Source organism: Balaenoptera physalus (assembly GCF_965194825.1).
Source record: "Balaenoptera physalus genome assembly, chromosome: 1".
In the NCBI taxonomy this organism is placed as follows: domain Eukaryota; kingdom Metazoa; phylum Chordata; class Mammalia; order Artiodactyla; family Balaenopteridae; genus Balaenoptera; species Balaenoptera physalus.
Window position 1 is genome coordinate 180282559 of NC_138882.1, and position 26309 is coordinate 180308867.

At 36.7% G+C, this 26309-nt stretch overlaps 1 protein-coding gene across 24 annotated transcripts in view; it reads left to right on the forward strand.

Moving 5' to 3' along the window:
• Window positions 1–26309, forward strand: part of EIF4G3 (eukaryotic translation initiation factor 4 gamma 3) — a 367587-nt gene that overhangs the window by 323723 nt on the left and 17555 nt on the right. For all 24 annotated transcript variants that reach the window (XM_082448361.1, XM_082448380.1, XM_082448372.1 and 21 more), the window contains 8 exons: window positions 876–969; window positions 1976–2093; window positions 3582–3802; window positions 5774–5892; window positions 9832–10004; window positions 15342–15467; window positions 16641–16722; window positions 18886–18984. In XM_082448361.1, coding sequence (XP_082304487.1) covers window positions 876–969; window positions 1976–2093; window positions 3582–3802; window positions 5774–5892; window positions 9832–10004; window positions 15342–15467; window positions 16641–16722; window positions 18886–18984 — 1032 coding nt within the window. The remainder of the gene's footprint in view (window positions 1–875; window positions 970–1975; window positions 2094–3581; window positions 3803–5773; window positions 5893–9831; window positions 10005–15341; window positions 15468–16640; window positions 16723–18885; window positions 18985–26309) is intronic.

Below are 26309 nucleotides of genomic sequence, written 5' to 3' on the forward strand. Positions count from 1 at the left end.
TGTTTCTGTGCATGGGCACTATGATAAGCCTACAACATTATTTCCTTAATATTTTGAAAAATATATAAATTAAAAAGAATAAATGTATATATTCAGGTAGTTATACTGTAGGTACTCTATATAAACATCTCATTAAAAGTTCAAAACCATTAAGCAAATTCACTGTTAGCTGTTAACTGTCATATAGCAAACAGTACTGTCAGAATATAGTAATACCTTTGTTACAAGGCACTGCTTTACAGCTTTTGTGTTGCAGTGTGCATTTTATGAGTAACTTGTATTCATTTATACTGAAGTTGTGCTGGGAGGGTTAAACCTGAGAGATATCAGGCACCTTAACTCCCTGTCTTAACATTTCATTCTCTTTTGTCTTAGTCCTCTTTATTGAATGCTCCTATTCCACCTCTCCTTCCCTGCCCCACCCTATTTTAGGCTTTGCTAAAATGTGAAATCTTTGTGTCTTTCAACCTGTTTTCTGACAGTCACTTGAAGAGATTAATGAGTTAATTTTGTAGTATTTGTGTACTCCTTTTTTTTTTTTTTTTTCCGTTTTTTAAATCCCTGGGCATTATTGTAAGAGGGGAATCACTAGAAACTACTTATGTTTAGCAGATTGGCATGCCGTCTTAGAGGATCTGAATGCATTCTCCAGACCAGTGGTTTCTAACTGTATTTTGCGGAAGCTGGATTCCAGTGAGTCCTTCAGGGGCGATGGGAATCCCAGTTTAATGTGAACAGCTCCCATTTATGTTTCTTATGTGGGCATTCCAGGCAAAATTTTGTTGCTGAAATTGGTTTTATTTCATGGAAAAAAAAAGGTAAACTGTTCTTCTAAAATATTTCCTATTGTTGACTTGTGGTCACTTATGTTACAGCCCACAATTGATGAGAAAATTCAGCTGGTACCTAAAGCACAGCTGGGCAGTTGGGGAAAAGGCAGCAGTGGTGGAGCAAAGGCAAGTGAGACTGGTAAGTATGGAGTGTCCCTTCTTGGGAACCTGCATGTGGTCTATTAGCATTCACCTTACAATGCTTTCTGCAGTCATTTCATAAATAATTTTAGGAAAATATCTATAGACTAATCGTGACTGGATTTATTGGTGTCCCACTCTAACATAATTTGAGCGTTTCCTCCTCAGTAAGGATCCTTAGGTATTTTGAATATTTAAAAACTTTTTTTTTAAATTCAGTTAGGTTATTTAAAACTTTAATCTATTTGATTCCTTTGTTGCTGTTGTTATTTTTCACAAATTCAATATAATTAGAAAAATTACTGGGACTCCAAGTTAAAAAGGGAAACTCATATTGCTGAGAAAAATAATATTATTACCCAGAAGCATTTAATTTCAGGTAGTTGTAAAAGAAAAAAGAATTAGATTAAAATATTTTTCAAAATCTTTGTCAAAAGTAGATTTTGAGAGATTTGGCTTTAGGACTGAAATATTTGGATCATTACAAACACATCTTAAAAGCTAAAGAAAGACCAATGGAAAAAATGTAAACTTCATTGTTAACCTCCTTCCCGTATTTCCCTTCTACTACGTAATTTTGACCTTTTTTCTTTTAAATTAGAAAAGAAATTGTTCACTTAAACTCACATCCATAATTTTATGTAAATGACATCACAGCATTTATGTTAGTTAGCTTTTTTAAGTGAAATATTTTGTTTTGCTTTTGCTTGCCTCCTTCCTTCCTCTATTTACCATTCCCATGCCCTACTTAGGATAATTTAATTATATTTTTAAAGGAGCAAATGGTTGTAATGAACAAAGATTCCTAAATCCTTTTTTGCATACAAGATCCCTCTAACACTGTGCTTCTGAGAGTGTGGTCTGTGGACCAGGAGATTGGTAACACCTCGTTAGGCTGGTTAGAAGTGCCTAGTCTCAGGCCCCACCCCAGGGAGGCAGATCAATTAGAAGCTGCATTTTAGTCATGTGCTTTGTATTTTTTTCTCACTTCTCAATACCTATAGATGCCTTAAGGTCAAGTGCTTCCAGTTTAAACAGATTCTCTGCTTTGCAACCTCCAGCACCCTCAGGGTCTACATCATCCACGCCTTTAGAGTTTGATTCCCGACGGACCTTAACTAGGTAAGAAGCTCAGTCTGCACATTAACTCAAGACTGACCTGCTTGTCAGACTGTTTCTGTCTGTCTCTCTCTCCCCCCCCAACACACACACACACACACACACACACACACACACACACACACAGAGATTATGATGATAATCCCTATGGATAGATTCCTTTCATCCCTAAAGTTGATTTTCTCCAAGATAAGGAAATTATAGATTTAGGATGAGGTGGAAGGGAAGGGCAAGTTATCTGACAAATATCTAATACTTTGCTCTACTAAGAAAGCCAGGCCCACCCAAAGAGCCATGGAGGCTTGTGTAGGGCTCTCCAAGGTAATGCCTCAGGATGCTCTAGATTAACCTAGCACTCTCAAGCTGTGAGTTAAAGGGCATAACAGCCCACCCATATATTTCTCTGTCACACTGTCCTTGGAGTTATATTTGAGATTGTCTTTTATTTTTCACAACTCTCTATATTCTACTGTCTTTCTACTTTCATTTTTGTAGGATTTATACAGTCAAGTGTTCCATTAACTAGTTTACAGAGAGTGGATGGGGACCTGTAATATAGTGACAGAGAATAAAATTTTTTCATGTAAACACTTTTAGAGCTGAGTTTCTTTAAACTCTCAAATTTTTGTTTTTTATTATAATCAGTATAACTAGGTAGATTTTCTAAGCTGCATTACTATTCTCTTGGCTTTTGAAACAAAATATAGCACAGGTCAACTTTTTAACGATGACATAGATTGCCACTGATCATCGGCTGTGCTATTGAGGTGTTTGTGGCTCTTTGCCCTGCCACAGATTTCCCCTGATGGCCCTGCTTTTTGAGTACTGTGTATGTTCTTTCATAGTGGTTAGACCATTGTCATTCCTCTAGGTCGTCCCTCTTTTCTACTTTTAAATTCTCTGTTTCTGATCTGCCCTGGGCCAAGGACCTATTTGCCCAGCTGGTTAGAATTGTCTGAAAAAAGAGTAGGAAGATAGGAAGATTCTCTCTTAAAATGAACGAAGTATGCGATTTTGGCTATTCAAAAACTGTTTCTACTACTTGGTTCTCAAATATTTTCCATGTATTTGAAGTTTCTGAATAAATAAAGTATCATTGAAAGTTTTTAAGATTGTGATACCACGTTCTTTTGGTACTCTGTTTCCCTTTCACTCATTTAGCTCATACATTCATTACTGTCTTCTTTTTTCTTAAAAGATTATTTTTAATTTAAATAAGGAATTGCCATTGGCATTTAAAATTTTCAAGTGGTATCCCTTTAACATTTAAGAAAAAAAGTCGAACACATCTTAATATTCTCTTTAAAGCATGATTTTACTTGTTTATATAAATAATTATACTTTGAAATATAATTGTTGCCTCACACATCTAAAGTTATCTGTGAAAAATTCTTCTGCATACTTTTAGAAAGTCTTAGTGTTATTTTATAGTTTGAATACAGAGTGGATGGGGTGGTCTTTAGTTTGAAAATTGTTGTTTTGTCTTTTAAGTCGCGGAAGCATGGGCAGGGAGAAGAATGACAAGCCCCTTCCATCTGCAGCAGCTCGTCCGAACACTTTCATGAGGGGCAGCAGCAGTAAAGACCTGTTAGACAATCAGTCTCAAGAAGAGCAACGGAGAGAGATGCTGGAGACTGTGAAGCAGCTTACAGGAGGCATGGATGTGGACAGGAACAGCACCGAGGCTGAGCGAAGCAGAATCAGGGAGTCAGGTGAGAGGCTTTATATGAACAGGTACAGGTGAAGATTGGGCCCTTAAATTTGGAAGGGAAAAAATGCAAAGGAGACTTTGTGCCTGAGTAGATTTCAGAATCAATACATGATAACAGCACACACGCCAGTGCCTTAAAAGTTAAAGGGTATCTTCATAATCTTATAACATAGTTCTCATTCCCCAGATATCCCTTTGTTCAGCAATTTGTAAATTTTCCCCTTTCACTATTAAAAGTGATGATGATGAGGTCCTCTTGCTGTATATTAAGCAGTGAATTTCTTAGAAGTTCCCTAAATTATACCCCAGTGTGCATTAGAGTGCCTGTCCTTTGTACAGCCCCTCAAATGTATGAAAATTCTGACACTCTTTAGCCACGACAGGGCAAACCAAAGAGAAAGTATCAGATTATCTTTAGTTACCTTCATCTTGGAACCTCTGTGGTTTTTGTACATGTTGAGCATGTATGTGCTTAGAGGACCAACTCAGATGGTGCTCTAAAAACTGCCTCATGTATTTAACCTATCTGTGTTTCAGTGTCCTCATCTGTCATATGGGGATAATAAGTGTACTAACCCTGTAGAGTTGTGGAGATTAAAAGTGAGGTTAATACATGTAAATACTTAGGACATTACCTAATAAATACAAAGTTTGCAAAAGGTATTAGATGTCTTGATGATAATGACAGTGATGAAAAATAGTTTTAAATCTTAATCCTGAAGTAATACTGGTTGTTTTACAACATTTTCCGAGCTTTCAATTTTGTTTCGCTATTTAAATCGTGTCTCCCAACTGTAGTTTCTAAATGGATTTCACAGGCAAATTGAAATGTCTTCTCCCAACTGATAAAGACTTCAGATCATTTAGTGGTTTTTTTAAAAATTTTATTTATTTATTTTTTATACAGCAGGTTCTTATTAGTTATCTATTTTATATATATTAGTGTATATATGTTAATCCCAATCTCCCAATTCATCCCACCACCACCACCCCAGATCTTTTAGTTTTAAGGACATGTGGCTTTCTAATCTGAGCTAGTTTATTTTGAGAACATAACAAGTAGGGTGTGAACATAATCTTGTGTGTAGTGAATAATGTAGCACAGCTGCCCTCTGCATGTTTATTGTCTGGGCCATTTGTTCATTTGCCACATGCACCTGAGCACCTAGTGACTTCTGGGTACTCGATCCCTGCTCTTGGCCTTCAGTCTGCTGGATCAGGAAGAACTTTATCAAATAACCTCACGAAAGATGATATATAAATACAAACTGAGCAAAATGCTATGAAAGAAAGAAATATAGTTCTAAGAGAGTACTTAACAAAGGAGCTAAGTACAGTTGACACAGAGGGATGTTAGGGAAGGCTTCCCTCAGGTCTGAAGGACCAAGAGGAGTTAAGACAGGTTTGCAGGGAGGGACGGATGAGAGACAGAAAGATGATTTCATACAGGAGGAGCACCGTGAGCAAAGTATTAGTAGGTGGAGCCATGGCGTATTCAAGCAACTGCCAAAGGCCGGTGTGGCTGCAGCTCTGTGCACAATTGTGTGGGCCTCATGTGCTCTCCATCATAGAAGCAATGGAGAGGAATCAAAATACAGAAAGGAAATGGAGTATAATCTAGAAAAATGTTGAATTACTATGTTGTATACCTGAAACTAATGTACTACTGTAAATCAACTGTACCTCAATTTAAAAAAAATACAGAAAGGAACAAAACTCTAATTATAAAAATTTATCATATCCCTATACCTTGTAGCTGTTGTGGATTATGAAGTTACTTAGTGCATATCTACTCTAAAAAAATGTTTCTGTATTCTGCTTTTAGGTAGCTTGCTTTGTCAAATTTGTACCTATTTTAATGCCTTTACTAAAAAAACAATGTAGCAACACATAAATATTGTCAACCATAATCCTCCCATTTTAATGATAATTTTTGTCATTTTTACTTTCTCACTTTTTTTATCCTCACTAGTAATGAAACCAGAAATTCCAACAACGCCAGTCCCTGACAAGCCTGCCTTGTCAGAGGAGGAGATGGAGAGAAAGTCCAAATCTATCATTGATGAATTTCTACACATTAATGATTTTAAGGTAAACGAAATTTTTAAAAAAGAAAGCAACAACAACACAGAAAGCCCTGTGGCAAGAGACAGAGGAACTTGGTTCTGGTATAAATCAGTTGTTGTGAACTGACGAGACTTAGAGTGAGTAATCCAAGCCCTACACAGTTCAGTTTGCACAACTTTGATGCATTTCGGCCAAGTACTCTCTTTTAAATTGATACTGTAGATCACAAGATCAATGGTTAGGAAGGAAGAACGGGCATCAATCCATTCCCACTATGGAGTAACCAAATTGACTTTGATATTGATGAACAAAAAACAACACATTATCATTATGAGGAATTCCTGGCTCCTTATATATTACCTGTCATTATATTTACAATCATTTTATCATCATTCTCATATTAACTTTAAAGTACAGCTGACATTACTTTTTCTTTATTTCGTAAGTGGAAAACTGAGGCACAAAAGAGTAAGTAATATGCCAGGGTCAGACAGCCTAAGTGAAACATTTCAAGATGTGGCTTTCCATTTGCCCTTCTTTAACCTTAACCTTCTCCTTGATCTTCATTTTAAGATAGCAGTGAATAAGTTATACATACTGCCTGACTTCACGTGCCCTATAGTCTTAAGGTAGAGACAGATCATAAACAGATAAATTCCGTAAATAGTTAAACTGTAGTAGACCTATAGGGTCTTAGGAGAGATCATATAATGAGGCCTAGTTTAGGGATCTGGAGTCAGCAAAGGCTTATCTGTTAAAATATTTGTCGGATACATTAACTACTTTTGCTTTGGCAAAAGCTTACTGAAATTGTCCAGAATTTACAAGAAGTAGGAAGAAGTTTTGCTCATGAGCGAGTTGGAGAGGAGTACTTTGCAGAAACCCTTGGAAATGCAGCAAAAATAAGTGAACATTAGCTGGAATGAGCCAAAGAATTGACTTCATATACTGTGATTTGTTAGATTCCTGGAAAATGAGGAGTATTCTTACAAATTGGCAGCACAGCTTTTTTCTTATGTGGAAGTAGGGAAATGCGAAAGAAGAAAATGGAAAGACTAAGAAAAGATGAAAAACAGAAACAGTAAGGAAGAAAGCAGTAGAGATTGTCTTTAGAAATAATTTAAAGGATATACAAAGTCAGTGAGCAACAAATACTTTGAAAGAGGAAAAGTAGGACCCTGTGATGAACTGGAGGTTTAGGAAGAAAAAGACCTTCGTAACACTTAGGTGTTAGGTGCAACAGGAGGACCCTTTGAAGATTCTTTAGCCCTAGACCAAGCCTGCACTACGGAAGGGACAGAGTCAGTTATGACTCATGAATGTCATTATGCATTGTACAAGGCAGCTCTGCTGCTGAGTGGCAATAAGAACCAGGTGATAATGTCGAACATAGTGAGGACTTACTATGTGCCAGGTGCTACTCCATATTTTATGTGTATTAGTTTATTTAATCCTCATAATACCATCCAGACATTAATATTATTATGATAGCCATTTTTACAATAAGGAAACTGAGGTGCAAAGATGTAAAGTAACTTGTTCTAGGTCATACTGCTGGTAAGTGGTAGACTCAGGATTCAAATCCAGGCTTCTAGCTTCAGAGCATAAACTATACTTTTTCTTATTACCTTTAGGGTATTAGTGTTCACGCTAAAGGCTTACAGAGCTCATTCTAAGGAAGTTTTTTCCCTAATATTTTAATAGGTGCTAATATAAATTAATATTTATTGAGCCTTTGTTTGGCAATGTGCCAAGTGCTTCTATCAATATATACATATTATATGCAATCCTCATAGTAACCCTATGATAGGAAGTCAAAGCTGAGAGATTAAGTTACATCCCTAAACTCATACAATAGTAAGTAAGTGGCAGAGCCAGTGTTCAAACCTTCGTTTGTCTGACTCCACATCTTGTGTTTTTAGCCTATGTGATACATATATGTATTGAGTACCTGAAATGTGCCAGCCACATTTTAAGGAGTACTTCCTGGAAATATTGTAGTATATGTAGTGAACAACATAGTCTGTTTTTATGTTTCTTTTATGGAGTTTATGTTCTAGTGGGAGATACAGACAAAGCTGCCCTAAAAATAAATAAACAACTACTACAAAAAGAAAACAATGTTATAGTGCAGAGAAGTAAAATTAGGTGGTATGATAGCTGGTGATTGGGCGGTCATAGGGACTATAGGAGGTGTCATTTCAGCTGAGAGCTCAAAAACAAGAATCAAACCGTTAGAAAATCAGGGAGAAGGGTAAGATTATGAACTGCTGTGAAATTAGAAGCTTCTCATTAGAAGTTCCACGATGTAGTTAATTGGCCTGGTAGGCAGATTCAGTGACTAAATACTCACTGGAAGACACTTAGTCACTTCAGGTTTAGTACTGAGCACTGAGTACTCGCATTCATTTTTACTCTCTCCTGGAAAGGCCTTTTAATGACGATGATAGGCTTAAAATGAGGTAAAAACCCACAAGGAAAAAGAGCATAAGGAATAGAGGGCAGCAGCATTCTGGAAGTTAGAAGGATGAATGGTAATTTACTGAGCAAACCATGAATGTGCGTGAGGTGCAGATGGGGCTGGAAACAGAAAGATTGATTGGTTAAAAGTGTATGTAAGAAACAGCTTTACATGACAGTTGTTTCAAAAGTACCAGTGTCATAAAAAGACAAAAAAGAGAAAGGACTGATCTAGGCTAAAGGAGTCTAAAGCGGGAATTGGAATTCCCTGATGGTCCAGTGGTTAGGACTTGGAGCTTTCACTGCTAGGGCCCTGGGTTCAATCCCTGGTTGGGGAACTAAGATCCCTGAAGCCGCACAGCAAGGCCAAAAAGAAGGAGTCTGAAGAGACATCATGACATGTGATGTCGGGTTTCAGTTGGATCCTAGAGCAACAACAAAAAAAAGTTATATTGGACATTTGGGGACAATTGTGGAAATTCGAATATGTACTATATATTAGATAGTTTTGTTGACATTATTGTATGAATGTTAAATTTCTTGGATATATGAAGAGAAAGAAAGCTAACAACTGATGAATCTAAATTGAAGTAAAGGTATACAGGTGTACCTTGTATTATTCTTTAATTTCTCTATAGTTTGAAATTTTTTTAGATAAAAAATTGATGTGGGAGGTATTAAATAAAGTAGCAGAGGGGAAATAAAATAGCAGTGAGACACCCAGATATGCCTTACTCCCTTCTTCAGTCAGGAGACTGCCCTTCTCACATGCATCTTCCCCCTCAGAAGAGCTACTCTCTTCAGATGTTGAACCAAAGGATTTTGGACTCAGACAAAGTTGAGGTAGCTGAGTGCAGGGAGGCACACTGCTGTATTGGTGATTCAGTGACCCTGGCTGCCAGGCTTTTATCCTCCAGATCAAAGATATTGACCTAGCTAGATCATCCCATGGTAAGGACCAGTTTACAAGCCCCACATCCCAAGATCTTCCTAAAACGTTTTTAATACTTCAGCTAACCACGTCAACTTTACTATGAAGGAAGACATTTTTCATTGAAGATTTTGCAAATATTACATACCCAAACAGAATTACCTCAGTTGCCACATTAAGGCCTTTGAATCATGACATTGAATTTATATTTAAATATTATTTCATAATATACCATTTCCAGTTTTAAAATGATCATAATATAGGTAAATATTGTGTAGAAAAATACATTTTTGCCTCTGGTCCTTTGAGTGATCTTTAATAAAATTGTTAATCTAAACACATTAGCCTTATAAAGATGCACTATTATTTTTAAATATGCCTAATAATATTGCCCATATTAGCCTGCATTTTACTGAGCTATATTAATGTTTAACTATATATATATATGAAAACTGTCTTGTTCTTAGAGTTGTTTACTGACTTTGTCATAAGTAAAAGATTTTAAACTTATTTTTACACTCTGGTAATTCTATCCATATTTTGGAGTAAGCTTTTATTTGCTATTTGAACAGGAAGCCATGCAGTGTGTGGAAGAGCTGAATGCCCAGGGCCTGCTATATGTGTTTGTGAGAATGGGTGTGGAGTCCACCCTGGAAAGGAGCCAGATCACCAGGGATCACATGGGCCAGTTACTGTATCAGCTGGTGCAATCAGAAAAACTCAGCAAACAGGACTTTTTCAAAGGGTCAGTATCCTACTCAAGAGTGGTATTCAGTTACTAGGCTCTTAAGTAGTCTTTAATTTTAAAAGTACATATCTTTTTAAGTATTTAGCTGTTTCCATAGATTAAAACTGTATCTACCATAATATGTTGATGTATATTATATTGATAATATGTTGGTTGATATGATGGCATTGTATAGATTGTGCTAGGGCATAATGGTTATTTTCTGATTTTCTGTATCTAGTTGTTAGACGTATATTATGATGTAGGTAAGATAGCAGAGACCCCCTTAACTGCCGGGAAGCTCTGAGCTCATCAGCCCATTTATATGTAAACCCCTGCATGTTCTCTAGGAAAAAGCTTTTCTTTGTGAGAAAAATTCTGGAAAATTAACTTAAACCTAAAAGCCTTATTCTTTCAGTAAACCATGGTTCATTTTGGACAGGAAGTGCTTGTCTGTTCACTGTACCCCCATAGAAGCATATGTAACTCCCAAGTTGTTAATGATATAGCTTATTCCAAGTTGGTTTCATTATGATTTCTCTTGATGGCTGGTTTGATGAAGTCTGGCTGTCACTTGTGTTATATCCTTATTTGATCAGATTCTGATTATCTTTGTGATCATCACAAATGCATGGATCAGGTTCTTTGTGGTACAATCACAGAATCTTGCCCAGGCTTATGTTCTAAAATCAATATTTAAGGGGAAAATTGCATATGGTAAAAAATTTTGTTTTAGGAGCCATGTTGTGCAAAGGTAAACATAGAACCACACCCAGGACTGACAGGTACCCACTTTCTAAGAGAAAAGGAACTAAGACCTCCTGAAGGATAAATGTCAGATGGGATAAATCTCACAACTCATACTCACTCGGGGTATATGCTCGTTGAGTGGGATGGTCGTAAGAATTCTGCACTATTTAAGTTATTTTTCTCATTGTAAGTCTTTTTTGCCAATCTTTTTTGTGTTCTTGTAAATTAAATGCTGGTGATCACTGTATATCTTTCAAATATGGCCAACCTCTTAGAATAGTGTAACCATTAAATGCCAAGATCGAATGTACTTAGGAATATTCATTTGATTTTGTAAGGAATGATGACATTGTCCTCAAGGTCACAGAAGATGTATATTTGTTCCTAGGATCATTAAGAAGTTATCCTTCAGCAATGAGCTAGATTTCTCTCGATTCAGTGACTTGACTAGATTAAGGCCATCTGACCCAGTTAACTTATTAGTAAGAAACTTTGGCAAAAGTTGCTATGGTTGTTGGCCTTTAAAAGCCAGGATGTTTTTTCAGTTTTAAAAGAGATATATGAGATTCACTCCAGTAACCAGCCAGTGTAAATAATAAGAGCAAATGAGGGTATTTACAGCCTCACACATTGAGTTTTGCCCCTAGCCAACTTGAAACTATAGTTTCAGTAATACCTATTATATTAATTTATAAATATTTGCTTTTTACCAGATACTATGATATATTCACCAGCAAGTTTTGGAAATGAGAATGCTAGATTACTATTTACCATTTTCTGTCTCTCTTCAAACTGTACTCAGAAGTTGATTCATACCTGGAAAGCACTCAAAGGAGTGTGTTCTAGCTTCATTGGCCTTAATTGAACTTGTGAGGTGCTAGCTTGGTTTCTAAGCTACCTCACACATTTTCATTTCTCTTTGTGGGATTCCCTGAGGAAAAAGTGTCACATCCAGACATGGTGTCCACACTTTCATGGTGGTGCTGTCGCCGCTGCTGGCAGTACAACCACAACCACAGCCTTTTATTTAGACCAGAAATGAGATGAACACTTCTGTGTCTCGGTAACTACTTCATCTCTCTCTGTCCCTCCTTCCTCTGCAGCTTGTGATAATGCAGCGGCTTCAGGCCCAGCTTTTGATACTTAGTTAGACCTAACCATCCTTAGACCAAGAGCCCTATGAAGACCCCTGTTCTTTCCTAAATGCAGAGGCCTGGCACGGTGGAAACAAAGAGATAGCCTCTTGGTTATTATTTACCAAGAGCCTTCTTGCAAGTAGATCGTAGTTTCCCAATTGCTTCTGAAGCCTAAGTTATAAATAGATCATATTGTCCAGAGAGGCACATTTCACTGGAGCCACAGAAATGCCCTGTCTTCTGTCTCTTTAGTCCCAGTATCCAAAGATCTGTGTCCTTACCTAGAGCTGTGGAGGAGCACGAGGTCAGCTTTCTTGGATGTTGATACTGCTTAGATGCCAACTTCTGAGCAGTCATTAAAGCTGTGATGGTTCTGGAAAACAAAGGAGAAGACCTCCAACTGTCAATCTGCCCCTTCTCCTACAGTTCCCCAAAGCGTGCACTGCTACTTAAATAGTAAGATAGACTAGACAGAAATTTCAGATAGGCTCTTTGTGTCAGGTGGTTTATAAATAAAGCTTAGATCCTTGGGAATTTTCCTTACAAGATGCTGTATCAACTCTGAGCATAATAGTTGCTGTATATAAATAACATTTCCACAACATCAAGCCATCCTCTTGGAAATTTCAGGACTTGAATCTAAATACTTTATGATGCAAATTAGATAGGTAGGTACGTGGGCACATTACTGTGTAGGTGCATTTCAAATAGTGTGGTACAGTCATTTAATATCATGGCCTCAGAAGACTTCTTTTTAAAAACTGTCTACTAAAGGTAGTTGAGTGTAGCTCACTGTTCACCATGGAATTGGAATCTCTTTGAAAGTGTAATAAACAAATGAAAAACAGGACAGTAAAAATTGGAGTTGACTAGAGACATAAAATATGTGCCCTTCACGGAATCTTGATATATTAATATTTCATTTTGGGAGATGCTTATTGGAAAGGAAATTCTTATCTCCTGCTTAGCTACTTTTTTGGAACTTTTTTGATTACTTTTTTGGAACTTTTCTTGCCACTTAAGGCAGTTCTGCTTTGGTAAAAAGATACTATTTGGCGCTTACATGGACAAGCAGACTAAGTTCCATATGCAAAATGGTAGAGGTGCTAGTTAGCAAGCGGAGACCCCATTTGCTCACATAGCTAAGATTTAGTTTAAATAGTCTCTTTTGTGGTATTCCTTTGAAGATGGTACTGGCTTTTTAAACCTTTTTATTTATTTCTTCCTTTTACCTGTAGTTAGATTCTCTAATGGTCAGTCATAATAATACTTGACCAGTCTAATTTTGAGATGTCTTCATTCTTTCTTCTTTGATTATCTACAGTAAGATTTATATTTTTATTAAGTTATCATAATGCAAATTGTAGAAGATGCTGCTTGACAGTATCATTTCCAATTGCGGTAGATTATTTTGCCTTTTTAGCAGATGTCTAATCAGAACTTTACTGAATTAAAAAATATATTTCTAACTTTTAACAATGTATTGCTTTCTTTAATTAAATTTTAGACAGGAACCGAATATATAAAGTAAATAAAAGTAGAGTTTCTGTAGTTGAAATGGGGGAAGGGATGTCCTAAGTCCCACCTGTGGACCTCACGGAAGTGCAGTTTAGTGGGTGTGGTGGTCACTACATACCAAGAAGCAAGGCTACGGTGTAGCTCTATTTCATTTATTCAGCCAGCTTCTGAATGTATATTATGTAAGGCATAATATACATTCAGAATATATATAATATATAATATATTATGCAAGGCATTGTTACAGGCTAGGTAGTAGTCCAAAGACATAAAGATAATTATCTAGCAGCTTCTGCACACCTAGGATTTTTCTTTTAAAATCGTACAAAAGGATTTAGGAACTGTAAACCTGAAGAGAAGTAAGTCTCTTACGAGCTTTTGCTTCAGATATCCTATGTTCACCCAAATATTTTTTTTTTATCAGCAGTATGGATTTGATCAGTGATTGTGTTCTGCAAATTATACCATGATAAACTGACTAATCAAGAAAGTAGAAAACCGGGGCAAGAATATGGGTATCTCTTTGTTGTAATATGAGATGAAAAGAAGAGCAGATACACTGCTGCAAGACCAAGACGGCTACGGTTGTCTCACAGGCTCATTAAACAGTTTAATCTATACCGCTAACCCATGGAACATGAATAGGCATTATAGGTGATCAACACAGAAATCCTGGAGCCCGGCCAGATGATGTTCCATCATTGGCACATTAACTGAGCTGAAAGTGGACATAATGAGAGAACAGTCAAGAATCTGTTGTATAGCAAATAGATGTCAAATAATTGCAAGCTGTGAGGTCACAAAATTGTCATTAAGGATTCATGAAGCCCAGAGTTAGATAATGTGGCTGAGCTGCCAATTGTTTTGAAATGGCACCTTCAGGAAAGGGACCCTGCCTTGTAGTTTTTAAGTGAAAAAGTGTTATGTAGGTCTCTGAGGTAGGTAAAAAGAATGGCACACTCTGGCTAGAAACTGGAATTGCAGTGAAAAAGCACACATTTTATGTGTGCAGAGATCTAAAAGGATACGAAGACTAATACCACCTGCTCTTGGCCCCTTCATTCATTCGCCCTTTCCTTCTTATGATGTGTATTTCCTTGTAATTATGTATACGTCTCCTATAGTTTAATTCACTTTTGTTTTTGGACTTTTTAATGTGCTCTATATTGGAATGATTAACAAAGTATTGAGTTATGTTTTTATACTTAAAATGAATACCTATGATTTTCAGCCTAAATAAGACTGTGCTGATGTTTTGTATTTGGTGTTTCTAAATTTTATATAGAAATTCCATTTATTTTACTTCACATTGAGAAATATTCCATAGCATGAAAGCCTGAAACCATTAGCTTTTCTTTAGAGGTCGAACAGTTTGTAACATGTCATAATGACGATGTTATATAGTAATGTTGTCAGGCTTTTTTGTATCCATCCAGTTATCTTCCCCATTGTAAGCTCCTCAGTGACAAGGATTTTTGTCTTTTCCTCTCCTTGTGTCTGGTCTGCATTACACTAAGTTTTTAGTCAGTGCTTCTGACTGACTCAGAGGATATGATACTCAACTGTGGTGAACTATTTATAGTGTGGGATTAAATAGAATAGCTTGTTACCCTAGAACATCGTATAACTGCCTCATTTTCATCATTTAAGTCTTTCAGATGTCACTTCCATACAGAGGTATTTTCTGATCACCCTCTAGGGATAGCCTAGTACCATAGTTCATGTTCTTCAGGGAATTAGCCCTGTCTGCAAATAGGCTTTTGGTTGTTTTGTTTTCCTCCCCACACTAATATAAGCTCTTTGAGAGCAAAAACTTGTTTACTTATGCCTAGAACAGTACCGAACATAGCAGTTGTTTAATAGGTATTTGTTGACTGGTTTTTGGTCTGTTTATTTAATGTTAACTTTTGAATTCCATTTGCATGTGAATTTTTTTCCTGTTCTTTTTCAGTTTTTCAGAAACATTGGAATTGGCAGATGACATGGCCATTGATATTCCCCATATTTGGTTGTACCTTGCTGAACTGGTGACCCCCATGTTAAAAGAAGGCGGAATCTCCATGAGAGAACTTATCATGTAAGTTATACTTGTTTCTTTCCATGTATATCTAGTTAAAATGACTCAGAGCTTACCAGCTGGCTTTCTAGCGTAAGTGCTCTTGCTTTAGTGCTTTTGAAGACTCTCACACGCAGCCTGTGGCTCTTTAAGACTTTTAATTTCAGTATAAAAATGTTATATTTTTCTAAATTGGAGAAGTGATGGGAATATAATAGCCCTGTGGTCCATTAAGGTTAGATATGGCTCCAGAATCATGTAATTGGAAGGTGATTGCTCCTGGAAGCTTAATGTTAATCTGACTTTTATGTCTCTCATTGCTCCAATGCTGTAAGAAGTTATAGTTCCACATAATAACTTTCAGACTGTGGTACCTGCATAGCACATGCTCAGGTTGTTTTAAAAGGAGCTGAGCTCTTAGGCATTTCTAGATTTGGACGTGAGTGGGAAATTGTTGCTACATTGTGTAGACTAGTATTTCCCAAACTCTTCTTCAAAACATTAGTATTTCCCCCAAAGCTGTTCACATAGTCAAACTCTGCATACTATTGTGTCCCTTTTCTTTGAGATTCACAAAGCGTATTATAGCACATTAAAGGTTATGAGAATCCTATAGTAAAACCAAGCAACAAATAAAAACTTTAGCTTTGTTTAAGTCAGCAGTGCTTCACTTAATTGACTGTAGAATCCTTTTTTGAGGAATAATTATTGATATCCTGTGGAACACAGTTTGGGAAATACTGATATAGACTGTGAGAAAATTGGTTCCTTTCTGTTTCATGTGTATTCTAAAGAAAAGCTTCCGTTCTTAAAAACACTTCATAGCTAAGCTTCACAACTCCCTGCTACCTAAGGTGCTTCTCTTCTTTCGGCTTAAGGTGGAGCTCATGTAAATAAACAGATTGTTAAGTGAGACTGATCTTTGCATTGCTTCTGTCACTGAAGCAGTTAGAGGAAAAGGTAAAACCCAGGAATTCTCAAGTCTCTTTCCAGCTTCCCCATGAAGCGTAAAGTGAACCTGAAGTCTCTGAACTACTTCTGAAAATTATTACTTAGAGGTGTTCTGGAATTTTGGCTTGCCCAGTATTATTTAGGTTGCACAGTATCTGTTCTTTCGGCACACATTGTTTGCATACTGTTCTAGAACAGAGAATTTGTTCAGAGGTACTTAATCACTACTCCTATCTTTTACAGAGAATTTAGCAAACCTTTACTTCCTGTTGGAAGAGCTGGAGTCTTGCTTTCTGAAATATTGCACCTTCTATGCAAACAAATGGTGAGTGTTAAACTGAGTGTTGGATTTAGCAGCCTATTGGGAAGTGTAGTGATTTTGATCTTGGGTTATCCGTGAAAAGCTTAGGGTATCACCGTGCATGTAACTCTCTTAACTTCTATTATTTGAAGAAAAAAAAAAAAGTGAGGTTTCTGGTTCAATCTAGTTTCTTCCAAAGGTATATTTGTCCCTCTGTTTTCTTGTAATTTGGGAAAGAATTATCTAATCTCAGCTAGATTTGGTACAATTCTAAAGAATCTCAAGATGTATTTTATTTGTGGCTAATGATTTATCTTCTCTTGAAACAAAATGGCTATATTATTTATACTTTTTAATAGATTTCAATTAAAACTCCTCTGCTTTCAGAGCAAGATAAGATTCATAAAATGATTAATTTTACAATATTTTTGGATCATGGGCTAGGTAATCTGATTAGAAATAGGTGGTTAAAAAAATCATATTGATATCACTTACATGTGGAATCTAAAATACAACACAAATGAACTTATCTACGAAACAGAAACAGACTTACAGACATAGAGAACAGACTTTTGGTTCCCGGGGTGGGGTTGGGGTGGGAGAGGTAGGGGAGGGATGGACTGGGAGTTTGGGATTAGCAGATGCAAACTATTATATGTAGAACGGGTAAACAATAAGGACCTACTGTATAGCACAGAGAACTATATTCAATATTCTGTGATTAACCATAATGGAAGAGAATGTGAAAAATAATGTATATATATGTATAACTGAATCACTTTGCTGTGCAGCAAATTAACACAACATGATAAATCAACTATACTTCGATAAAATTAATTTTTTTAATGGCAAAAAAAGAAATAGGTGGTAAAAATGATTCTGCAGGATTGTGAATTTCTATCTTAAAGTTGCATTTATTTTAGTTTAATAAATACTGCATAATTCTCTGCAAAGCTCTATGCTAGGATTTTAGTCTGCAAAGATAGCTAAACCTTCAAAGAATTTATAGACTGGAGAGGGAGACAAACAAATCTAAACCAATAGTTTCAAAAGAGAATGTCAGTGCTATATTAGAGGTCTAAGACGTTTGGGAAAGTGGTGTAGCTTCACAAAGGTGATGTAACTCCTGGGGTGAGAAACGTCAAAACAACTCACGTGTGAAAATTTTAGAGTAATTTCTGACTTAAACTATTATACTTATTTGTGTAATAGTTATTCATAGATAGGTGTACTAAACAGTCTTGTCTCTAATTCTAGTTGATTATCTATTTGTTCTTAATATTCTTTGCTTGATGGCACTAAAGTTTTTACTGAACCCTAATTTGTAGATCCAGAATTTTCTCCTGCTCTTCTACCTACTTGACTTTAGTCCTTAAAATTCAAATTCTTGTTAACTTTTATTTGTAGAAACAGAAAGCAAATTCTCACTTCTCCTAACTAAAACAAAATTCTCATAGAATATAAGCTCTGGAATTAGCCTGAGTTTAAATCCTGACTCTGCCAGGTTATCAGCTATACCTTGGGCAAGTTAGTCTGTGAAATAACTAGTACATGTTCCTTAGATGACAGTTGCAGCCTCAAAGCCTGACATTTTCCTTTATCACTGTGATTTTGTTCAGGCAGTGGACTTGTACCTCCTCATCAGTTTTCCACCTGACAGCAGCTCTTCTCTGTTGTTTCTGGGGCTCAACCTTGCACTTCTTCTTGCCCTTGAAATAATTCTCATTCCTTGATCAGGAGCAATGACTTCCTTAGTCATTCTCATGTTAGGTAGCATAATCGTAATCTACTTTGAAGAGGGACTCCAGGGAGGCTTATTGAATGGCTTTAATAGCAGATGTATATAGCACTCTCCAGGAAAAGAGACAGTTTTGAATTTATAAGCTCTGTGAATTGGATTCTTTTTAGGTGATTATATTCATAAACCCCAAACACCAGCTTGCAGATCCCCAGATTAGTCATCTGGTAGAAGAAATTATTGAACGTTAAGCAACTGTACTTCATTTACCATTACATTTATGAACATTCAGACATCTCAGTTTGAAAGCTAAGAGTCCTAAGAAATTAACTTCATATCAGCAAGGAAAAGTTTCAGTTTTTTAGCCTTCCTTCAAACTTCTGTACTCTTGACTTCTTTTTCTCCTTCCAATGTAAAAGTAAATGGATTGGACTTAATCTCTGTTTTAGAGCCATAAGAAAGTGGGAGCCTTATGGAGGGAGGCTGACCTCAGCTGGAAGGATTTTTTACCAGAAGGGGAAGATGTACATAATTTTCTCTTGGAGCAGGTGAGTAAGAGCAAGGCTTGTACCTTCCTGTTTGATCGTAGTTGGTCTGTTTCTTAGAGGAGATAAAGGTATTTGTACTAGTATTCCAGTTATTAAAATTAGACCAAAATAGGAATCATGGTCAAGATGTCATTGTAAGTCCATGCTTTAAAGCCACTTTACCCAAAAAAAACCTTGTGATTCCTAAGGACAAATATTTTCTGATCTCTCGTCAGAATCAATCACGATTCTCACCAGGCAACTTTTAACAACATCTTTAAAAGCTTCTTGTCTTTGCATTCATTAGATGATAGATAAAAAAGAAAAGAAAAATTTAAGGACTTAGCCACACTTAGAAAACAAGCTACACATCTCCATGAACCAGAAATGAAATTGATAAATAAAGCAGGGTTAATAGGGCTAAAGCTGCAAGTCTTCTGAGCTCTGGGTCTGAAAGCAAATAGAGACAGGTAGAAGTTATTTCTGTGGAGTAATAGGGTCTAGATGCCCCTTTCAAGGTAGAAGATTGGAGACAGGCTTACTGCATGTCACTAAGTGGAAACTCAATAAATAAATACAAGGAAGTAGATATAGTCTTATAGGCAGAACCTTAGCTAAGCTGCCTACTGACTTGGTAACTGGATTCAGAAATCCACAACAAGGCAGAAGGCTCCATAGTCAATATAATCTGGTCCTAAGTAAAGAATTGTGGGGGATCAAATAGAGGCAACCATAAAAAGAAGAGTGACAAAACAAAAAAACTTCCTCTCAAAATGATCCTGCAAGTCAGAATCCTCAAACATCTGAGGAAAATAAATGCTAAGACAGCCAACAAAATCGGCAATAAGAAGAAAAAAATCACTCTTAGGTAAAAAGAAAATAATAAAGCAATCTGAAAATGACTTTAAGTATATTTTAGGCTGGATATATTTAAGCTGGATAAAGACATTAGGTTAACTGTGGACTTTAGCTTCCTTTTGGTTGTAGTCTAGATACACTGAGGAGCACTCCTGCCATGATAATAAGAACCTACATAAGGCATAATTTATCTTGCATAGCTGGGCTCATAAAAAGTGGAAGAAATTCCCAAGTAACAGAACGAATAAGGGGGAAAAAAGCCAAAGATGAAATCAACTCTGAGCAGTAAGCACATGTAAAGGGTGTGTTGCCTAATACCATTATAAGCGCTGCCAGAGATCTTGAAGATGTTGAAATGGTCCTAGTTCAATATTACCCTGGCTCCAAGAAGCAGCAAACCAAAATGCTCTTTGGAGAAAACTATACTCAAGAACTATAAAGCTCTTACTTTCTACAAATTAACATTATCTAAATATATGAGTTAATACTTAGAGTTCATTTAACGTATAACGAAACAGGTAACCATGAGTGACAGTAAACAGACAATAAGCGCAAGATTTAGACTCCAAAGACGTGAGATAATGGAATCATCACTCAGCATATAAAATAACATTATTTTAAAAGGAGGGAATCACAAAAATGAGCAAACATGAAGAGAGTAGTCAAAATGACTGGGCAGATATAAAAAAAGAAGGAGAAGAAACTAGACAGAATTCTAAGAGATGTTATGAAATTTAGAGGATAGAATGAGAAAGTCTAACATGTGTCCAATTGGAGTCCTAGAAGGGGAAATAGGGTGAATGGAGAAGAGGCAATATTTGAAGACACTGTGGCTGACTTTTCCAGAACTGAAAAATATATGAATCTATATAGAAAGCACATGTATACCACATAGGATAGTTACATTTTAGTGAAACTGCATAATATCAAAAACAAGCAAAAAAAGATTTTAAAGTAGCTAGAAAGAAGAAGCACATTACCTACAAAGGAAAAGCAGACTTTGCAATAGCAACAATGAAAGCCAGTTGTTATCAAAGTATACATAGATAACAATGAAAGATGGTGGCGTAATCTTTTTTTTTTGGGGGGGGAGCTGCATCGGGTCTTAGTTGCGGCACATGGGATCTTTCATTGAAGCGCGCGGGCTCTTCGTTGCGGAGCACAGGCCTCTCTCTAGTTGTGGCGCACAGGCTCCAGGGTGCATGGGCTCTGTAGTTGTGGCGTGTAGGTTCCAGAGTGTGTGGGCTCTGTAGTTTGCAGCACGCAGGCTCTCTAGTTGAGGCGCACGAGCTCAGTAGTTGCGGGGCATGGGCTTAGTTGCCCCATGACACGTGGGACCTTAGTTCCCTGGCCAGGGATCGAACCTGTGTCCCCTGCATCGTAAGGCAGATTCTTTACCACTGGACCACCAGGGAAGTCCCGGAATAATCTTAAAGTGCTGAGAAAATATCAGTTAATCTAGAGTTGACTTCCAAATAAACTAACCTTTAAGGATAAGGGCAACATATATTTAGAAACTTAATAACACACTTCTAAATAACCCGTGAGTCAAACGAGAAATCATAAAAGATTTTAAAAATATTTTGTACTGAATGAAAATGAAAACACAACACATCAAAATTTGTGGGATACAACTAAAGCCATACTTAGAGTAAAATTTTTAGCACTGAACACCTGTATGTAGGAAACAAGTAAGGTCACAAATCAGTAACTTCAGCTTCAACCTTACAAAATTAGAAAATGGAAGAGCAAATAAAACTCAAAGTAAATAGAAAAAAGGAAATAACGAGAATCAGAGCAGAAGTCAGTGAAACAGAAGAACAGTAGAGAAAAGTCACTGAAGTCAAAAGCTGGTTCTTTGAAAAAATAAAATTGATAAACCCCTAGCCAGACTAATCAGGAAAAATAAAAAAGAGAAGGCACAGATTTCTAATAAAAAGAATGAGAGAGGTGACATTGTATAGATTCTACACATAACAACAGGTAAGAGAATTTTGAGTATAATGTTTATGCCAATAAATACATCAACTTAGTTGAAATGAGTAAATTTCTTGACACAAACTACTAGAGCTGACTCAAGAAGAAGAATAGATAACCTGAATATCTATGAAAGAAATTGAAGTAGTTAACATTCTCACAAAGAAAACTCCAGGCTCCGGTGAGTTCACTGATGAATTCTACCCAACATTTAAGGGAGAAATAATGCCAATTATGCCAATAATGCAAAGAATTCTACACCAATTCTTCCAAAACATTGAACAGGAGAGACTTATTTTCCAACTCATTCTGTGAGGCCAACATTAAATTGATAACAAAATCAAGGGCATTTCAAGAAAAGAGAACTATAGACCGGTATTCCTAATTAACACAGAGAAAATCTTGTCAACAAAATTTTCACAAATCAAATGCAACAGTATATAAAAAGGATAATATATCATAACCAGATATATTTTATCACAGGAATGTAAGGTTAATTTAAAATTTAAAAATCAGTGTATGGATGGAGGGAAGATGATGTAGTAAGAAGGTCCAGAATTAGTCCCTCCACTGCAACAACTATTGAGCTGGGAAGGTCTGTTAGAATCAGCTATTTTGGAATTTTGGAGTGGAACACATGCACTACCAACACCAGGAGGATGCTTGATGAAAAAAAGAGTCTGGTAAATTCCAGTGATTTTGGTGTTTTGCATAGAAAGCTATCAGCCCCCAGCTTTGTGACAGACAGCTGAGGAGACAGTAGCACCTTCTTTCTGGTGCCATGTTGAGCAATAAAGACCTTGTCCTCTGAAGATTGGTGTTGTGTCTTTTAACCTGCCTAGCAGTTCACTGAATATCTTGTGCAGGACCTTGATGTCTTTTCAGCTCCTCACCCTGAAGCAACTTCTTGGATGGGGTCTGTCAAAGAACTTAGAACACATTTATGTCTTCCCCACGCCCCCACACCCCTCTCTTTTTCTCATTGGATCCAGGCATTCACTGAAATCTCTGGAAGGTCACTGGCTGACTGCAGAGATAATGGATCAGAGACTTCAGTAACCATATATGAGAAGGAATATAGTCCTTGTATAAAAGTCACTAAACAGATGACTGCAACATCATACTGGGTGAGGGAGAGAATCTGATGTCCAGACTTACTACATTACACTGTCTAGTTTTCAACAAAAAATTATAAAGTATTCAAAGAAACAGGAAAATACAGCTCATTCACAGGGGAAAAAAAGAAAACGACAGAAATCATCCCTGAGGAAGCCCAAACATTGGGAATACTAGACAAGGACTTTAACTGACTTAAATATGCTCAAGTTGCTGAAGAAAACCATGGACGAAGAAATAAAGGAAATCAGAATGATGAACTGAACAAGTTAAGAATACTGGTAAAGAGGTAGAAATTATAAAAAGGAACCAAGTAGAAACTGAAAAATGATAATAGCTGAAATGAAAAATTAGACTCTTTCAACAGCAGGTTTGAGCAGGCAGGAGAATCAGTCAGTGAACTTGGAAACAGGGCAATTGAAATTGCTCAGTCAGTCAGGAATCACTGATTCAGCACTAATTTACTATGATGAAAATCCATCTTCAGTATTCACAACAGATACACTCTTTTACTAATTGTTTTGGTAATGAAATTTCTGGCATTGCTATATGAAACAGTATCACTGAATTTTTTTAAAAGTGCCTATAGTTTATTTTTTAAAGAAAACTTTAAATTGTAATAATACATATTGAAAAAATAATCCATTTAACATATAAAGAGGCTTTGAAAAAAGAAATTGCTCAGTTTGAGGAGCAAAGAAAAGAGAATCAAGAAAAAACAGAGTCTAAGGACCTAGGGGACACCATCAAACACATCAGTATATACATAATGTAGTCCCAGAGAAGGGAGAAAGGAGCAGAAGAAAGTATTTAAGTATTTGAAGAATTAATGGTCAAAAACTTCCCAAATTTGATCAAAGATATGAATCTACACATCTAGGAATTTCAACAAACTCCAGGCAGGATAAAGTCAGTTTCACATCAAGATATAATGAAACTGTTGAAAGACAAAAACAAAGAAGAAATCTTGAAAGCATCAAGAGAGAAGAGACTCGTCACATACAAAGAAGCCTCAATAAGATTAACAGCCAATTTATCATCAGAAACTATGGCTGTCAAAAGACACTGGAATGATATTTTTAAAGTACTGGGCTTCCCTAGTGGTGCAGTGGTTAAGAATCCGCCTGCCAATGCAGGGGACACGGGTTCGAGCCCTGGTCCGAGAAGATCCCACATGCCGCAGAGCAACTAAGCCCGTGCGCCACAACTTCTGAGCCTGAGCTCTTGAGCCTGCGTGCCACAACTACTGAAGCCCGCGCACCTAGAGCCCGAGCTCCGCAACAAGAGAAGCCACCGCAGTGAGAAGTCTGTGAACCACAGTGAAGAGCAGCCCCCGCTCACCTCAACTAGAGAAAGCCCCACGCGCAGCAACGAAGACCCAACGCAGCCAAAAAACAAAGAATAACTAAAGTACTAAAATTTAAAGACTGTTTATATCTGGCAATATTTCCTATAAAAATGAAGAAGAAATTAAGACATTCCCAGATAAAAACTAAGTGAGTTAGTAGACCTCCCCTGCTAAACTGAGTCTTCCAGGCTGAAGCAAAAGAACACTAGAGTGTAACTCGAAGCCATACAAAGAAATATAGATAACTGGTAAAAGTAACCACACAGGTAAATATAAAAACAAGTATTATTATGTTTTTGGTTGTAGCTCCTCATTTTCTTTGCTATATGATTTAAAAGGCAAATCCATAAGAAAATAACTATAAATATGTGTTAATGGGCATACATTGTGTAAAGATGTAATTTATGAAAATAACTACATAAGGATGTTTTCTCGCAGAATTCCCATGAGACCCAGCAGTTGTACTTCTAGGTGTATATCCAAGAGAAATGAAAACATATGGCACCCTGATTTGAAGTCAAATAAACCTGGATTCAGGTTCCAGTTTTCTACCACTTAAGACTTTAAGCAAATTACTTGATTTCTCTAAGCCTCATACTCCTCACATATGAAATGCTTATAATAACTATCTGGTAGAATTTTTATGGGGATTAAATGAGATAATGTTTAAGAAGCACTGAGCATAGAGAGGCACTCAGTCAGTTACAGATGATGTTGTTATTAATAAAAATGTTTAAAAGACAAAAAAATGAGGTTCCAGAAAACTTGGCCTCTGTATCCTGAATTTTAGCTCTCTTCTAAAATGGCTGGTTTAGGGACTCCCCTGGTGGTCCAGTGGTTAAGACTCCACACTCCCAATGCATTGGGGGCCTGGGTTCGATCCCTGGTCAGGGAACTAAGCCTGTGTGCCGCAACTACTGAGCCGGCATGTTGCAACTAGAGAAGCCTGTGCACCACAACTAGAGAGCCCATGAGCCACAACGAAGACCCAGCGCAGCCAAAATAAATAAAAATTAAAATGGCTGGTTTAATGCCCTTTTTCTGGAAACCCGAGTACATTCTGCAAGAGGTAGTGATGAGCTGATCCATAAATTTGAAGCCCAGCCTTCTAGGTTCTAGGAGGATTAGATAACGTATACAGAAACACAGGGATTCTGAGAAATAAATGTTTCTCTCCAATGACCAAGGTAAACTTTGCAGCTCACCACTGACTCTGTTTGGCCATGGTAAAGACGTTCACTTTCACATTTTTATGTCATATTAATGAGCAATGTAATTCATGTTTGACTTTGCTGTTGTTGTTAATCACTCTCAGACCTTCAATCATCTATGTAGGTTTAGGGTAGCTTAAAGAGGTATTCTCTGTAGGTGTTCTAACACCTAAGAGTGTTAGAACAAATTTGGAGAATGTTTCAAGGCTGTGAAAAATTGCCTGTTCTTAAAAGAACTTATGGCCATCTTCTTGTGATTTTGTATGTATATTGAAATGTGGTGGTTGGCATATTTATCAACATTGAATCAGAAAAATTGTAATACTGAATCATGTTTCTAAACTTAATAGGAATATATTTTAAAATGGGACATAAGTGGTAAAGACAATTAAAACGATAGAATGAAATTTTTTTTTCACAGAATTCAAGGTAGTTTTTTCTTTGTGGATCAAAGGAGGGTATAGGAATATATCAGAGTCTTCTAAGGTATTAGAGGAAAATATGTTAATAATCTTTAATATTTTAATCTTCATGGTTTTTGCATAGAGAAACTTCATAAGGCAAAACATACTTATGTACCTCATTTCCTTATACCCTTGAAAATGAAAAATCATTTTGATTATTGATTTTTTTAACTACCCATCTAAGAGTTAAACAATTATGGCATCGTTTCTCACACTCGGATTCAGAATGGTCAAGAGGTGTTTGAAGGACTTGACAAAACTAAAACTGTAGAGTTTTTGACAGCTCGGTGGTAATAGTGACACTAAATCATCGGCTGCAGAAAGGGAGTTAAATTGTACCCCTGCCAGTACTCCCGCCCTGCCTTAGAGCTA